Genomic DNA, 17,441 nt, shown 5'->3' with positions numbered 1-17,441 from the left:
CAACAGAGCAGATTGTTGACACCCGATGGGAATTTGTTTGCATCTTGGCAGGCTGCAAGATAAAGTTCTCAATGACAGGAGGATAGCAAATATTGTTCACTAACTCAAGAGGGGCAGCAGGGATAAGCCAGGAAATTACAGGCCAGTAAGTGTATCACTGGGAAGGAAAGTATAGGGCCTAGGAAGTATTGATGGAAAGGAGGGACCTTGAGGTAAAAATCCATAGATTTCTGAAAGTGTAATCGCAGATAGATAGGGTGAGTGGAAGGCAGATGGGATGCATGCTTCTTCAACCATGGCATAGAAGACCAGGAACACTGGTTAGGCCAAAGTATGGTGTTGTGTGCACTTCTGGTTGCCACACTGTTGGTAGGACTCTAGATTGGATATTCCCCAGGATATTGCCCAAAATTAAGCATAGGATTGGTTTGTTTTCCTTGGAGCAGAGAAAACTGGATGTGGGTGGGGTGGGGGGGGGGGGGGGTGGGGGAAGATGTCTAAATCAAGTGTTCATAGACTTCAAGGCAGAGGTAGGTTTAGAGGGGATCTGGAAGAGGATTTTTTATAGAAAGAAGTGGTTGGAATCCACAATAAACTAGAAATGGTGATAGCTTCTCACAACATTTAAGAAACATTGAGATAAGCACTTGAATCTCTAAAGCATTGAACATTATGGATAAAATGTTAATAGGGCTATGATAGATGAGTATAATAGTCAGCATGGACATGCTGGGCTAAAGGACCTGTCTTTCTGCTACAAGACTGTATATTATCCATGGCTATGTTGTATTGTGAAGGATTGTGGCTGTCACTTGACATTAATGCCCACTACCTGCCAATCAAGGTTTGGCCCCACCCCACTTGTTAGTGCACATCTTGCCATTGGCCATTTTGAATTCCTTTGTACTTGGCCTTTGTAATGGTGCCACTGAACCATTGGATCCCTGTAAATTACCTGGGCTAGACCCTCCCCAGCCCTCCAGCACTACAAAGAGTGCCCAAGTGTGCTCAGTTCTTTCTCTTTTCCATCTTTGAGGGACTACCATGCTTCACTCCAGGCCGAGAACCATGGAACAGCACTGGAGAAATCATTGGTAAGATGTGTAGTGTTAAAGGGTTGGGAGTATCTTAGTGTCCCTAGTAGCATAGAGCCATACTTGCACTGAGGAGCAAGAGCAATCCCCAGTATGATTTTCCTATGCTCGCTATAAATTGTGCGTGTTTTGTTCCCTGTACGATTTTCACATGCTTGTCTATAAACTGTGCTTCTTTGTGCATAACCATTTTCCCACATTCAACTTTTGTAAATAAAATCATTTACAGGAAGACTGTACTCAGAGTCCTTGCTTTTGAGACCCATCGAATCGGTTTTTCACTCACAATACACGTTTACCTTTTCCTTCCCTTCAGCTGTCTTGATTTGCAATTCTGGAGAGCCTTTGCTAAACATTTCATTGCTACCTCAAGTTAATTTGAAGTGAATCAAACAATATCTCTTCATTAAGTTATTAACAACAGCTGTGCTTCTATAAAGTACAATGAAACCTTTTAACTGCATTATATGCACTAAATACAACCATTGCTATTGAAATTACATCAAGAACATTTTTCACTGTTAATGCTAATATTTCACTGTAATTAAATTTAATACACATGCCTTTCACTAAAATTAACAAATATTTGCTTTATATTAAAAGTGCTCCAATCTTTAAGTCACATGATTTGTTTTATTAGTTTTGCATAACAAACAACAGAAATAACTATTAATGTTCAGTTTATAAATAGCTACTATTCTGAAAGAAAGGAAGACAAGTAACATCTTTCACAGTCTGCTTTCTGAAAGACATTTGAGTACTATGCTATTCCACAAATGATGAATACACAAATTTATATATGTGTGTTTGATTGAATCCTCAGGTAACTTTGGCACAGACAAAATATACATTGTGTATATACATTGTACATTCACAATATAGCATTAATGATTATCTGAGGCATATTATACATTACATTGTCAACTTACATTATCGGCATCTTATTTTGTATAGTTGCAAATTAAAGGCAAAGTAATGGATTTTACTGACAAATTATTTAAAAAAAACTTTTACTGCAAAAACCACGTGGTTCCTTGTACACTTTAGGCATTATCAGTTTAAATCCCTTGTTTTGGCTATAACCATTCAACCTAGCTCAGGAATCTAAAATTTGGCATTTAGTACATCAGTGCACAATTCTACTTTGATTGTGTTCGTGCTTTTTGACCCCCATTCAATTCCATCAAACAAGGGATATTGAAAGGCATCTCATTTTCAAGTCTTTAAACACAAATGGAATTCCTTCAATGCTTTACTATAATGATCAGAAGAGGTTAAATACATTCCTTCTTCTCTCAGAATATCACATCTCCACAAAAATAGGCTTAGCCTTTTATTAACCACCTCCCCCTTGCTAATTTGAAAATCCACATTTTCAACTTCTTCCTACTATATCTTTGATCCATAGTAAAGAATTTACCTAAATCAACAGTGAACCTTAAAGTCAGTCGAGTTAAAAAAGACCTAAGGATACTACATGAACTGAAATTCACTGGGAGATGTGTTAAGGCATTGAACAATTAGGGGGGGGGGGGGAGGAAAGAATTGGGCTTTATCCTTCATGAATGGTATTTTTGTGACTCAAGATGATGTTGAAAGAAAGCTGGAGGATGCCCAGACAATCAAGAATTTTAGTGCTGTAATCAGAATAGGATTCAGGGAGCTACTGAATAAAATTTCTTAGAACATAATGGCAATAGCATCAATTTCCATCTGAGTTTGCAAGACTAGTGATCTGTGCCTAACTGCTCATAAAGCTGAGAACTCTCAGAACTACCATCTTTTAGGGTTTGCTGGCCAGACCATGACTGCTGCTGCTATGTTCTACCTAGTTCGTTGAGAAGACTACTGGGTTGATTTGTTTTAGAAACGTCAAGGGATGTTTGACATCACTTGTTAAAAACCCCATGGATAGATCTCATGTTTGTCCTCATGGAGGCCAGTCTCTAATCAGGCTTGAGGCTTCTACTATTAGCGTAACACTTTGACTCCTCGACAACAGTTAAAACTTTTAGAAAAAAAAGTAAAGTTTGGAAAAAAATGTATGCACTGATTTTGACTAAAGCGGAATTGTTATCCCGGGCATCTACTGCTCTCCCTTTAGCTCAGCTTAAGAGTGTTGCTGCACATCCTGAGGAATGTAGCCCCATAGTAACATTTCAAAAGATAGATGATTACCTACCAGGTGAAAATAGTATCTACATTCTTTAACCTGCCCAAGTGGCCAAAAAACAAAATTTTACTTCCTTCAAGCCTGCAGGGGTAGGATTAGGCCATCTAGCCTGTCAAACTTGCTCCACAATTCAATGAGATCGTGGCTGATCTGACAATGGGCTCATCTCCTCCTATGTGGCTTTTCCCCGTATCCCTCACTTCCCTTACTATGTAAAACTCTATCCATCCAAGTCTCAAAATATTTACTGAGGTAGCCTCCACCAGTATTGGCACCAACTGGGGGGTGGGCATTCACAGGCATTGCCCCCCAATGTTGTATTGTGACCTCCACCCACTAGGATGTCCAGAAATCCAATTTTAGGCCAGACAGTCTAGCTTCTGAGTAATCTGTCACCTCAAGCCAGACATTAATTGGTCCTCCATTAGGGGTGTAAGAGCAGAAAGGGGTACTTACCATGTTAAATGCAGCATCCTGGGGTCAGTAGGCAGCCATGTTTCTTCTTGCAACCATGTGCTAGTGTCGGGTGTCACTTCCATTGGAGGGAGGGGGAAGTGATGCAACTGGCCCCGGTACTCCAATCTATTATGCATGCACCAGCCAACACTAATGCATGTGTGCAAGAACATGGCCGCACACAGCCTACTGCCCTGCGACACCACATTTAACATGGTAAGTGTCCCCCTTTCTGCCCCTTCCCCTGCCGAGCAAGTTTTCGAGTGTCAGATTGTGCCCCCTATGGCTATCCTAATGGCCCCAACTAAGACTTGTTCTAGCACTGACCCTGGCCTCCACTGCTTCAATAGGCAGCAGAGTCCATAGATTTCATTACACCCTGGGCAAAGCAATTCTTCCTCATCTCCATCTTAAATCTACCACCCTGAATTTTGAGGCTATGTCCCCTAGTTCTAATCTCCCCTGCTAATGGAAACAATTCACCTACCTCTTATCATATAAAATTATGAAAGGCATAGATATGTTTCTATAATATCCACTTTCATTCTTCTAAATTCAAGCAAGTACAGTCCCAGATGACTCAAACTCTCCTCGTAGCTTACCCTTTGGAATCAACCTAGTGAACCTCCTCTGCACTGCCTCCAAAGCCAGTGCATCCTTTCTCTTTTTTTGAATTAAAAAAAAATCCATATATGTAGTAATAAAGATTTAATAACACATGTTCCAAAAAGAAAACAAATTAGAAATTACATACATGATAATATTTACCCCCAATCCCCTCCCAAAATGACCAATATTTAAAAAGTGCAATATAGTAATAGAAAATAGAAAAACAGAAAGAAAAAGAGAATTTTCAGAATTGCACATATGGATGTCACCTAACACATGTATTTAAAAAAAAATCATTAACATAATTCAGAGGAGATTCTTGCAGGTCCAAAGGAATAGGAAGGAGAATTTTACAATTTCAAACCTTTTGGGTATACGGGCACCAAATTTGAAAAAATATTCAATTTATTTCTCAAACTATATGTAATTTTTTTTTTAAAGGAATACTTTGAATTTCTGCATTCCATCTGGCCATACCCAAACATATATCTGATTTCCAAGTAATTGCAATACATTTCCTTTCCACCACATTCTTTTTCAAATAAGGAGACCAGAACTGTACCCAGTACTCCAGATGCAGCCTCACAAGTACCTTGTACAGTTGCAACATAACCCCTCTGCTCCTAAATTCAATCCCTCTTGCAATGAAACCAATATTCATTTGCTTTCTTGATAGCCTGTTGCACCTGCAAACCGACCTTTTGGGATTCATCCACAAACTCTCCCAAATCCTATTGCACAGCAGCAGGCTGCAATCATTGGTCATTTAAATAATAATCTGATCTTCCGTTTTTCTTTCCAAAGTGGATAACCTCACAATTACCAACATTTGAACTCCATCTGCCAGATCCTTTATTACTCAATTAACCAATCTAATATCTCTCTCGAGACTCTCTGGATCTTCTGCACAATTTGCTTTCCCAAAGCTTACTGTCATGAGCAAATTTAGATACATTAATGATCTGGAAAAATGGACAGAATTTAGTGTATGTCATGAACAATTGCAGGCCTACCACCAACCCCTGCAGTAACCTGCTCACCACAGATTGCCGACCAGAAAAACACCACTGTATCCTCACTCTCTGCTTTCTATTGGTCAACCAATCCTCTATCCATGCTAATCCATCACCCCCAACTCTATGCATTCTTATCTTATGTATCTTTTATTCAGCATCTTATCAAATACCCTCTAGAAATTCAGGTAAACAATGTCAATCTGCTCCCCTCTAACTACTACACTCGCCTTCTCTTCAAAGAATTCCAGTAAGTTTGTCAAACAGGACCTCCCTTTGTTGAATCCATGTTGCGTCTGCCTGATACATCCATTTCACTCCAGATGCCTTGCTCTTTTTTCTTAAATTATAGCTTCAAGCATTTTCCAAACTAAAGATTTAAACAGACTTGCCTATATTTCCCTGCTCTTTGCCCACATCCTGTTTTGAATAGTGGCATGACATTCACAGTCTTCCAATCTACTGGGACCTGCCCAGAGTCCAGTGAATTATTGTAAATTATCAACAAAGCCTCTATATACATATGTAATTTCTTTTAATATTCTGGGATGCATTCCATTAGGACCAGGGGACACATCTATCTATAGACCAGCGGTTTTCAACATTTTTCTTTTCACTCACATACCACTAAGTATTCCCTATGCCATATATGCTCTGAGATTAGTAAGGGATTGCTTAAGGTGGTATATGGATGGAAAGAAAAAGTTTGAAAACCACTGTTTCAATTGTACCCAATTGACTTGTTATATGCAGGGTTTCATAACTCTAAAGGAAATGAGCCAATTACAATTTTTCTCAAGCAAAATATTTCAGTTACAATTGTGTCTAGAGCAGTGATTTTCAACCTTCCCTTCCCACTCACATACCACCTTAAGCAATCCCTTATTAATCACAGATCACTTATGGCATAGGGATTACTTAAAGTAGTTTGTGAGTGGAAGGAAAGAAGTTGAGAACCACTACTTTAAACCCTCAGGTTTTTTTTTAGTACTCTCTTTTGTGATAGCTATTACATCCAGGTCCTCACCTCTCATCACATCCATAACATCGGTCTTTGTCATGGTAGATGTGTCCTCCAGCAGGAGACCAACACAAAATAGGAATTCAAAGCCTTATTTTGAATGAAAGTTGAAATGTGAACGTTTAATCTGGCATTACATTTACAGCACTTGATCAAAAATATTTTATTTAAATCATAAAATGTGAAGTAGAAAACAAGTTTAATACTTTATGCATGAATTTCTCTTAGTGTCAGAAAAGAATTAGCAATATTTTTGAAAAAAATTCCCATCCTTCTGTTTTTAAATATCAAAAAGGTTGCTTTTTAATTAAACTACAATCCACATAGTTAGCAATCTATTAGTAATCTTAATGACATTTGTAGATCTCCAAATAATGTCAGTCTTTCTGGTTTCATAATCAGATTGCAATTCTGATCCTAAAGATTAATGACATTTAATCATTAAATTTATTTCAAAAGGTTGATTCTCAAGTCATGATTGATCACATGCATATATATAATTTTAGTTATAGTTAATAAGAAATAAAGTTGTATGTTAACAAGCTTCTCAAATGTGATGAAAAAGAATTCAAGTTATTGACTTAATTTATAAATTAACAGGGTGTCAGTGACTATTTTGGTAATCAATCAATTACAAACAGCAAATATAGAACCGACTTCACCTGGTCCATTATTTATGATAGCTTGAACATGTATGAAAATGTACAAATAAGGTAAATGGGATAATAAATAATAAAATTGTGTTTACAAGAACACAATTAATTCAATGGAGAAAATACAGGAGCAATGAATGCATGAGACCACTTACATAAAGGTACACAATATCACTCTCTCCACATAAATGATGGTATTGTATATGTGTACTGTGTCAATATAAAGTAGCTAGAGTCCACAATCTATTGAGATTCAAAAATTATAGTTCAACTTGATTTTACGTATATGAATTAAAACAATACTGTACAACAGTATTTAAGGGAACAATCATCAGTAAAGCACTGATATAGACCATTTTCTTTGCTAAAAATACTAATACCTGCTAAATCTTAAGTTTTTATTGTTAATATACTGTCCTTGATTGCCTATCATTGCACTGAACACTGAATAGATGAAGAGGTATAGGATCAATCATTGCCTGACTTAGAAAGTTCAGGATTTGGCGCAATGTCTTCAAATGCTTCCTTATTGGTGAAAGCAGCACTAACTGAAGCACTGTGTTTTGGATTAACGTGCACCAGCTCTGACAAAGTAATATTGTCCTGATTCATCAAGAATGTTTTGTCCATGATTTCCTTACTGTGTTTTGATACAACGCTGTCAAGGAAGTCTAATTTTGGTGGCAATATTCCACTTACGAACAGGTACTTGACAAGATAGGATACACCAGTGTTGCCCAAGAAGGAGAATAACATTGCCATGGTTTTAAAGGGAAATCTCTGAACATAAACAGGATTATCTCCAAAGGAATGATCTAAATAGCATCCAGGATAACAAATAAATGGCTGCATATGCAAATATGGTTCACCACCACTAATCCGAAGCAAAAGACCAATGATATATCCAGCAATAGACCCATATGTGTTTGTTCCCTTGACGAAGAGCACAGATATTAATTGAGGAAAGATAATGACGTAGACAAGATCGGAGCTCAGATACCAGAGGCCATATATTGATTGAGCAAGCAATGCCATAGATGTTGCAGCTCCTCCAAATAGAAAAATGGTGATTCGCATTACCCACACTATTTCTTTGTCTGTAGCCTGCAATAAATAATTGTTTTGAGAAAAGAATATTAATCACCATGATATGAACATGACAAACAAAATTTGGGGTTTCCCTCAAGGTTGCAATTCTCATAGAATGCAAATGAGGTGAACAAATAGCTACAGACTCTTTATCGACCTACAGTGTCTGAGATTACACTTCCCTTCCTAACTTCTTTTGTGGTGCATCAGTAAATGTCTGGCCCAAGAACTTATAACTAACGTACTGTTTCCTATTCCATTGGAACAGCTTTGTGCATAATTTCAATGCAGAAAGGAATCACCAAATTTTGGGGCCCTTTCCCTTTCAGAGCTCTTTGAAATGTCTATCCAGATATCAATACTGTAGCATGAAATTTCTTTTACTTCAACAAATGATTCAAGAAATTGCTTCCACTATATTCAGATGGTCCATTCCAATGCACAACATTCTGATTTCCTTGCTAATTTTATTCAGTTGGTGATCCATGTCATTTGATTTACTTTTGGCAGAATTTTGTTTATTTTACTTTTCAGAACCATTCAAGAATTTGAACAGTTTTTACTAAGATCCCCTCCACCCCAAAGAATTCCATCTGTGTTCCATTTCACTTATTTTGGGGAAAATATTATTTAAAGATAAAGGCTGATGCAAGAATAAATTAACAAAAGTACAAAGTGATCAGTGCTTCTTTACTCGTAAGGAAGTGGTTGCATGAATAATTGTTTTATCACTATCTAAGCTTACCTCTTGTCTCAAAGCAAGATGGTAAATATTCCGAGCAAACATAGAACTCGCTGATAAGATAGAAGAATCAGCCGATGACATCACTGCAGCAGAGACAGCACCAAGACCAAAAAAGGAAATGTAGGGTGGGCACAGATGCTGCAGCACGATTGGTAGAATCATATCAGTCTCATTTTTGCCTATAGGGCCGGGCAAGCCATAGGAAGTCTGATTCCAGTCTATATAAAGGGAAGATCTTAATGTAAATAATACAATGCCCATAATAACCTGTAGACAAAAGGAATGTTATTCAAATATTTGATTCAATTAAAGAAAGGACAATAAGAACATTTTGTGGTTTTTAGTTTCAAGAAATCCTCAACATGCTGTTATAAATTGGCAATATTTCGAACATAAAACACTACAGCACAGAACAGGCCCTTCAACCTTCAATGTTGTGCTGACCTACATATTTTTACCAAAATAAAAAAAAAACTAAAGCCCTCCTACCTCATAACCCTCTATTTTTCTTTCATCCATGTGCCTGTCTAAGAGTCTTTTTAATGTTTCAGCCTCCACCACCACTCCTGACAAGGAATTTCAGGCACTCTCCATGTAAAATACTTACCCCTGATCACTCAAGGGGCTGCAGATGCTGGAACCGAGAGAAAAAAAACAGGTCGAGGAACAGCTTTGTCGAACGTCTGGTCTCCATCCTCAAGCCATCTAGAGCTCCTAGTTCCCAACATTTCAATTATCCTCCTCATTCCCATACTGACCTTTCTGTCCTTAGCCTTCTCCATTGCAAAGGTAAGGCCGAGCACAGATTTCATGAACTGGACCTCCTATTCTGGAGGTGTTGCCTACAACCCAACAGCATGAACATGCAACTCTCTATTTTCAAGTATAGTAATCTATTTCTGGTCACCTTTCTCACTCCTGCTTATCCCTTACACCTTGGCCCTTACGCACAATCCTTCTTTCCAATCCCTAGCCCACAACCTGATACCCAGCTCCTGTCCTTCACTTCACCGTCTCCACTTGCCCACCACCAAGCTCCCCCTCCCACCATATTCCCTCCCCACTATCCCATCTGGCCACTGTCCCTTTCTTAGGTCTTCCTTCAAAGGCTGTCTCCACTTTCACCCATCTCCTTACTCCTCCTAGCTCCTTCTGCCTCATCTCGTTTATTCTGCCCCTATGCTAATGCTTCTTCCCCAGATCCCTTTCCTGCCATCTATCCATCATCCTTCACCCTTTTAGGTCCAACTGATCGCACCCTTTCTCCTTTTTAACGCTGCCGTCCGTCTTCCCTCTCTCTCAGCCTTGGAGAAGCTATGTCAACTTTCCATTTCTCTCCATGGGCGCTTCCTGACACCCGAGTCCCTTGCAGAAGATTGTTTATTGCTCGAGATTCAATCATCTGCAGTCTCTTGGGTTAATGATATCTGTCGGCTCAAAATAGAAAGTTGATCACCTTAAAAACGGCCACGTTAATTTTGCAAGTACATTAAACCGTTCAAGTGTTGATTTCCGTTGGTAGTCGTATACAATTTATACACGTAACATTTCCCCAGCACAGGGGTCCTTCGCCTCAGTACCTTGGTGCTCCAGAGAACTCGAGGTCAGGTGCGCCGGTCCCTGACTCCCTGCTGCTTTCTGTTCGTCACGCTGACCGACAAAGAAGGTGCTTCTCCCGCAGTAGGTGAGCACTCTGGGGCCCGTTACTGGCAGCAACGAGCGCTGGGCCTTTTCAAATGAGCATTACACGTGTATTTTAATGGGCTACATCCCTCGACAATCCCAGTGAACTATTGCAGACGGTGGGGCACAGAGGTGCCGGAAGAACCGAGCAGCCCTTCGTCAAGGTATCGGAGTTTCTCCAGCACATTTGTGTATTCTAATGACATATTGTAACTAAAAACGGGATAAAATGCGGTGCTGAGAAAATGTTTTAAAATATTAGGCTACCCGGGAAAGTGACCATGGTCCAACCCAATATTCCTCCACTGGTGGTCTGCGACGAGACTGATAAAACAATCCAAGGAATGTGAAAAGCAAGACTGTAAAGTTGACAAGAGAGGAAGATTCTCGAAAAAAAATCCCATCAAAATAAAAGGTCCCGTCGTCGGTTTGGATTTCACCATCTCTCTTTCCCTCCACTCCCATCTCACCAGGCGCATTAGCTTGGATTCGCGAAGTGCTGTTCGGCTTTGTTCGTTAACTTCGTTAGAGATGTTTTAACATTTTTTTTAACCCATTAACCGGTGCATTTATCCTATCGACAAGCGATAGGATAAGCCGTGAAATACAAAAAAAAACCTCACTCGGTGTTCTTGCATTTGTGTGATCACTGCTGTATTCCTCACATACTCGTGGTGTTGGGGAACGCACAAATGTGTTGAACAGGCATGGACGGGTTGCTTGGTCTTGAAATGTTCAGGGAACAGTGGTAACTTGACATACACAGGAGACTGCAGACGCTGAAATCTGAAACTAAATAATCTGTTGAAGGGAATCGAGGAGCACCACTGGGAGGAATCGAATGGTTGACACTACAGGCGGGGACTGACGGTGTTTTAAATTCAAAGACCGATTCTTCACATAAACGAGTAACATCATGACACTAATTTAGAGCAAATGCAATAAAAATGAAACCGAAAAAGAACATTGATACAATCACTCAATGGAGAAAGGATTAGATGAATTGTATTAAAATTATTCATGACACTCGGTTATTTGGGGTAATGGAATTGCTAAGATGCAGTAGTTCAAAAATGAAGCTGCTTTACCAGTGGATGTTCCGATGGCACCGATCAGAACAGACGGGATGGCCATGAGAACACAGCCGAAAGCAGCCAGGAAGGACAGGACTTGCGCATAGGTAGCAGAAGAAGCAGAGAGGACTCTCTGAAAATAAACTTGCCACGGGATTCCACCCAGCATCTGAAAAAATACAAGAAGATATGAATACTGATTTTTTTGTTTTGTTCAGCAAGTCGAGCAACCCAACACCCGCTATTTCTGACTTCCAGCGTCCAAAGGAAACACGTCTTTTGGCTTGCATTAATATTGAGGAGGTTATATTTAACTTGGCACATACATTTAATTTATTTTCCTCGTATATTATCAAATGTGGCCTTCAGTACAGCGACAGTAAAGAAGGCATCAATTTTAATAGCCATACCAGTAACAGAAAGTTGTCAATCCAGATTAAAATGTCCTTTGAATGTATATTTCCCACCCAAGGCTCCTGGTAAACTTCCTGATTTGCGGTCACGATAATATCCGTAACAGCGGGGTTTAAGAGGGCGAAAGGGATGCTGATCCACTGAAATAAAAGAATTAACACGTTGGAACACTGGCGCCCTTGACTGAACTCTCATTCGTTTTGACTCTGGACGAAACTCGAGCAGCATGCGTTCGCAGTGAGCTTACCAAACCTAAGAAGATGCAAAACAACTGGACCACATCTGTGTACGCGACCGAGTACAACCCGCCGATCAGAGTGTATAATACAGCGATCACAGCGGAAATGACCACTGATATATTTATATTGATGTCCACAATCACGCTCAAAGTTGCACCTGAAAAAAAAGGCAGCTTCATTATTTTTATTTTTTTTTATTTTAAAGGGTATATTCTTTCTATCATTTAATCTTACAAAGTAACAAACCATTTATTTTTGTTGCTGTAACTTAAATGTTACCTTTTCCTTGACATGTAAATGAGAAACATATTGACCTTGCTGCCACCGAAACTGTGATTTCTCGCAATGAAGCAGGTCCTTATAGCTGGAGAGGGTCATTTTTACCTAGCGCGGACAGTATGGCTGCAGACCAGAAGATTTCCCCCATGAGAGCAGGAATGAAGAGCAATCCTCCCATTCGTTTGCCGTACATCTGTTGAAAAGGGTCCAGCATAGTCACGTAACCCCGTGAGCGCATGGGTTTAGCGAAAAATAAGCCGCCTGCAAAATACAGAAACCTTCAAATCCTGAATCACCCAATAAACACCCGCTTTAGTTATTCCAATTAAATAATGCGTTGAGCCTCATAGCCATCGGAGCTTGCTGACGTGAGCTTAGCCCCTCTCCTTTTGTTCGTGTTGGGACCAGAATTTGTCAAAAGAAAATTTATGTGAGAGTGGACTTCCAAAATAAAACATGATGCAAGTGGTTGTAGGTCAAGGCAGCCCAAGGAAAGCGACAAGGCTGGTGTCAGATTCACACTGAAATGAAACGATCACATCAGCTATGTGTTTAATTGTGCACAGTCATAAATGTTACAAATATTATAATGTGGATGCAATTTCCCTATTCTCAAATTTGTTTTATTTCAGGAAGAGAGAGAAAATGTATTGGTCCGATTTAGACCCCACGTGGTACGGTGAGTTGCCATCTACGTTTTAACCATATAACCATTTACTTTGCTAATTCAGGTTTAATTTCTATGAATGGACTTTTTCTTATCTTCTGAATATGACACCCTATCTTGAATGTTATTAGACAAAGAGAGCCGTTGCAATACATATAAAGCTCTGTCGTGACATTATTTCACGTAACACGATCTACCAGTGACAAAAGTTACAATAATGTGCGGATAAGAATAGAGGGGTTATTATTTAAACACGCTGGTTAAAAGGCATGATTACACTTTTGTCGCATGAAATTGTGAGGATTTTCACAATGCCTGCAAATATACCTGATTTTCCAGCATATGGACAACATTACTGTAATACTCGACGAATGCACACATTCCCACAGCACTCATCTTTTGAGTGCGTTTAGTAATCCAGAGTCATTCAGAAAGCAGCATTGAAATATGTATCAATTTTTTTTAATTTTCGTTATGAAAAATAGACTTGTTAAAATTGTTGAATGAAGTTAATAGTTAAACTACTGTGTAAATCAGTTCTCGGCTCATTGGTATTGAGGGTCGACTGCTTTCTGGAATTAAAAGCGTCTGTCTCTGAGATGTGTTTATTAAAACAAATGCCTGTGGACATCTGTTGAACAGGCGTGGCCAAGGGCACAGATTGTGTGGATTGTCGGAATTGTCGAAGACGAATGTTTTTGCATTGTTCAATTCTCCAATACGTTGGTTCATACCTATGACCAGGCTGAGTGCGTATCCGAAGGGAGCCTGAGCCCAGGCCAAGCCGTACCCAGGGACATAAACCGCCTCTGCTGTCCCATTGATATAACCACCACCGACCCAAGTTGCTGTCACGAAAAAAAAATGATTTGGTTAATTAAATGTACAGTAACAACAACAAATAATATTCCGGGGACACCTTCTAATTTCCGATGTGGCACCAACAGAAACAATATAGGAGATAATGAGATTGGGAAAGCATAGTATATTTCCAATTCGCCCCTCATTAAATTCTGCACATGAAGCGCGATTTACTTACTCCTCCGGGAACTGCTAATATTCCTGAAGGTGGAAGTAAATCAAACTGTAATTCGAAGGGGGATGGGGTGGGCTGTGTGCTTAGAAAGGACAGCGCCGTGACAATAGTTAACGTGTTCCTATTTTGGAGCGGCATCTATTTTAGTCGTACCGATCCAACTTCGGCTAATGGGCTGGACGCGAGGGCGAGATATTTAAACTTTTTGGACCCCATAAAGCGGTGTCATAAGAAATGTAGCAGCTTAACACATGGCATTTTGCTGTCTGTAGAGTTAAAGGCTGTAAGTGCATTACCGAGTCTGCCCTATTTGCCTTTGCGCTTGGACAGAACCAGAGAACTGAGCAAGAAGCGATCTGGAGGAGGAGGGACTCAGCCAGCCAAGTAGCATCTGTGGAGGCCAAGAGATCGCCGACGGTTCCGCACCTGATGCAGGGGTTTGGCCGGAAACGTCGACCACCTCTCTCTGCCTCCACAGCTGCTGCCAGACCGCTGGCTTCCTCCGGCGGCTGTTCTTTTTTCCCTTTTCTCCGAGCGTTTTGTTTTCCTTTGCTCCAGATTCCAACATTCGTCGTGTCTCGTACACCCAACTTTAAAACGGGATGGCAAGCCAGCTGGCACTCACCGGTCATCGTGAAGCCACCAACCAGTAGCCCGATATCTCTTCCCCCAATCATTATAGCTTCACTCCGATCTATTGCTCCTTCCATTGAGGTGTTTTTACTTTTCCAAGCAGCCCATAATCCAACAAATAAGATTAACAAGTAAAACAGGACGATCGCTGCAATCCCATCGATGTGAACGGTCATTTTCCTGTGGAAAACAGTACAGCTGTTAATCCACAGAAACCTGAAATAGGAAGAACCAGGCATAACATTTCTGTTACTCGGAATAAACGAAATCGTAGCAAACAACAAACACATACAACACTCCGTTAGACAAGTAACCTGATTCAATGGTTGCCGAGTATGTGAAAGGCGGGGTTCAAATCGTTTCTTTTGAATAAACTGTGGCCATTAATGCTCGGGTGTGGCCGGATGGGTGCAATGTTCTGAAATCCGCAGCTAAACGCCGTGGTTAAAACGTCTCCAGAATGGTGAGAAGATGGTGGGACATACAGCCTAGCCACCCAGCCGAACAGGTCTGAGCGGCGAGGGAAGCACAGGCGGTTTGCGAAGATTGGCTGCCTTTCCGCCTGACACCATTGTTGGGAAGTGTGCTCATCTCAGCAATCTCCTTCTTCGGTTTATGACAATCACGATCGACTTTGCTCCTGGCAATCCACGCGATTCTCCTTCCTTTAAGAACCCTTGTTTATTTCTTAGACCCTTGGAACCCAAAGGCATAACGGCCACAAGGGTTTTAACCGTGCAACACTTGAACAATGCCTTCCCAGTACTGTTAACTGCAAAGTTCAATCATCCCGATATTTGTGTAGTTTGCTGCACGCAAGATTGGACCAGAGTTGATTTTTTTTCCTGTACACGCTGAACAGACCAGGAAGAACGGATGGAAGGATTGGAAAACTAAGTGTAACGGCACGGACTTTTCCGCATAACTGAATCCATAATGAAAGTTTATTCATTATTTAGGCTGCTAAATTGGCAGCATTTTCGACTTCAGTTTTAAAGGTACAACACCTGCAGTTTCTTGTCCACCACATTTAATCAGTTTAGTTGGACAGTAATGACGAAGAGGGAAAGAATCCTAAAAGACCTGAAAACGTTTGGGGCGCATTGTTATACACGCGAGCAAGGGGGATCCGCGGCACAGTCCTGTGATGCTTTCCCCATTGAAGCATCCTGTGAAGAAGCTTCCTATTTCTTTTCTCAACTCGGAATTCAAAGATGCAGTACATCCATTCATAACACACACATCCGTACATTTATCTTAACAAGAGTATGCAATGAAGTTATTTTTGTGACTGCGGCTTTTAGCCAGTCGACCTACCTCGCCTTCAAACTGGAGGCGCAACGTGCTACCTGTGAGTCCTGTCAGGAAGAGGGGACCTGAAGGCAAACGCGGCCAGGGACCGTGATTCTGGACCGTCCCTCGCAGGCACTTTTCACAATGGTTTATAGAGGCGAGTGTTTCGTCAGTACCTCGGGACGTGGAAAGAAACGGACGTCACCTGGATCGAAAAGAAGGCTCACGATGAATAATTTAGTCTTGTTAATTTTTGACCTGAAATTTGTTCAATTTAGAGTGCGATGGCAGGTTTCCCTGGAGACAGCTTGACGTACAATAGTAAAGATAAAATATATCACTCACTTGGTGCCCTTCATAGTTCACAGTCAATGTATAACTTTTGCCTATTTATGTTGAACATATTAACTCCAGAAAAATTCAGGATGGGTAGGATTCCCTGGAAGAATTTAAAAAAAAGCTGGACATACACGGGCAACTAGTAGTTCAACAATTCTAAAGCATTTGACACTTGTTAAAGACAAAAGACACATTGGGAGTTTCGAAAGAATGATTTATGTGGCAAGGTCGGCAGTAAAATATTCAAGATCTTTGATCATTGCCCCGAAAGCAATTTGCAACTAGTGACGATTACGACTTTCCCTCGGGACAAAACATTCTTTGTGAAAAATGGAAGGAATCACGCACAGTGGTATAGAATCAACGTTAAAAAAAAATGATCGCACCCTTACTTGCCAACTGTGGCTCGAAATGTATGCTGGCACTGCCACGCAGCACTAAGGAAACGTTGCCTTGTGTCTCGGATGTGGCGTTGAATTATGGGGCTCTGGCCAGATGGATCAAAGGAATTCTCCTTGGAACTCTGAAGGATGGACTTCGAGAGGTTACCGAGACATGGGAGGTAGTAATCTCCGAATTATTCCCAGACCCGTGCAGAAATAGGAAGACTAGGATCAATGCTTCGATTCTTGGCGCATTGAGACCAGTTCTGGGATAGGATGTAGCTTTTATAAAGGAATAGTTAGCTGACGTGGACTTTTTACCCCCTCCATAAATCTTCGTCCGCGAAGCCAAGCCAAAGAAAAGTTTATATCTGCACAAAACAAAGGACTCTACATCACCTTTGTTGACCTCACCAAAGCCTTCCACACCGTGAGCAGGAAAGGGCTTTGTCAAATACTAGAGCGCATTGGATGTCCCCCAAAGTTCCTCAGCATGATTATCCAACTGCACGAAAACCAACAAGGTCGAGTCAGATACAGCAATGAGCT

The 17,441-nt window shown here is 40.5% G+C and overlaps 1 protein-coding gene and 1 long non-coding RNA gene across 7 annotated transcripts in view; one reads left to right on the top strand and one right to left on the bottom strand.

The window, feature by feature from the left end:
• The window catches only part of LOC138739331 (uncharacterized), a 334,221-nt gene that overhangs the window by 164,323 nt on the left and 152,457 nt on the right, over positions 1-17,441 (top strand). For all 6 annotated transcript variants that reach the window (XR_011342172.1, XR_011342173.1, XR_011342174.1 and 3 more), the window contains exon 7: positions 13,174-13,220. This is a non-coding gene — a long non-coding RNA (uncharacterized lncRNA). The remainder of the gene's footprint in view (positions 1-13,173; positions 13,221-17,441) is intronic.
• Positions 6,839-16,331, bottom strand: LOC138739330 (high-affinity choline transporter 1). Its single transcript, XM_069891146.1, has 9 exons — positions 16,195-16,331; positions 14,870-15,057; positions 13,943-14,056; positions 12,647-12,802; positions 12,271-12,419; positions 12,020-12,163; positions 11,625-11,778; positions 8,854-9,071; positions 6,839-8,123 (listed from the first exon to the last, which is right to left on the bottom strand). The coding sequence occupies exons 2-9, from the start codon at positions 15,051-15,053 to the stop codon at positions 7,488-7,490; spliced, it is 1,755 nt and encodes a 584-aa protein (XP_069747247.1). The 5' UTR covers positions 15,054-15,057; positions 16,195-16,331; the 3' UTR covers positions 6,839-7,487.

The sequence above is a fragment of the Narcine bancroftii genome, chromosome 7 (assembly GCF_036971445.1).
Source record: "Narcine bancroftii isolate sNarBan1 chromosome 7, sNarBan1.hap1, whole genome shotgun sequence".
NCBI lineage: Eukaryota > Metazoa > Chordata > Chondrichthyes > Torpediniformes > Narcinidae > Narcine > Narcine bancroftii.
The sequence above is the reverse complement of the archived record's forward strand: the minus strand, read 5'-3'. Positions and strand labels throughout refer to the sequence as shown.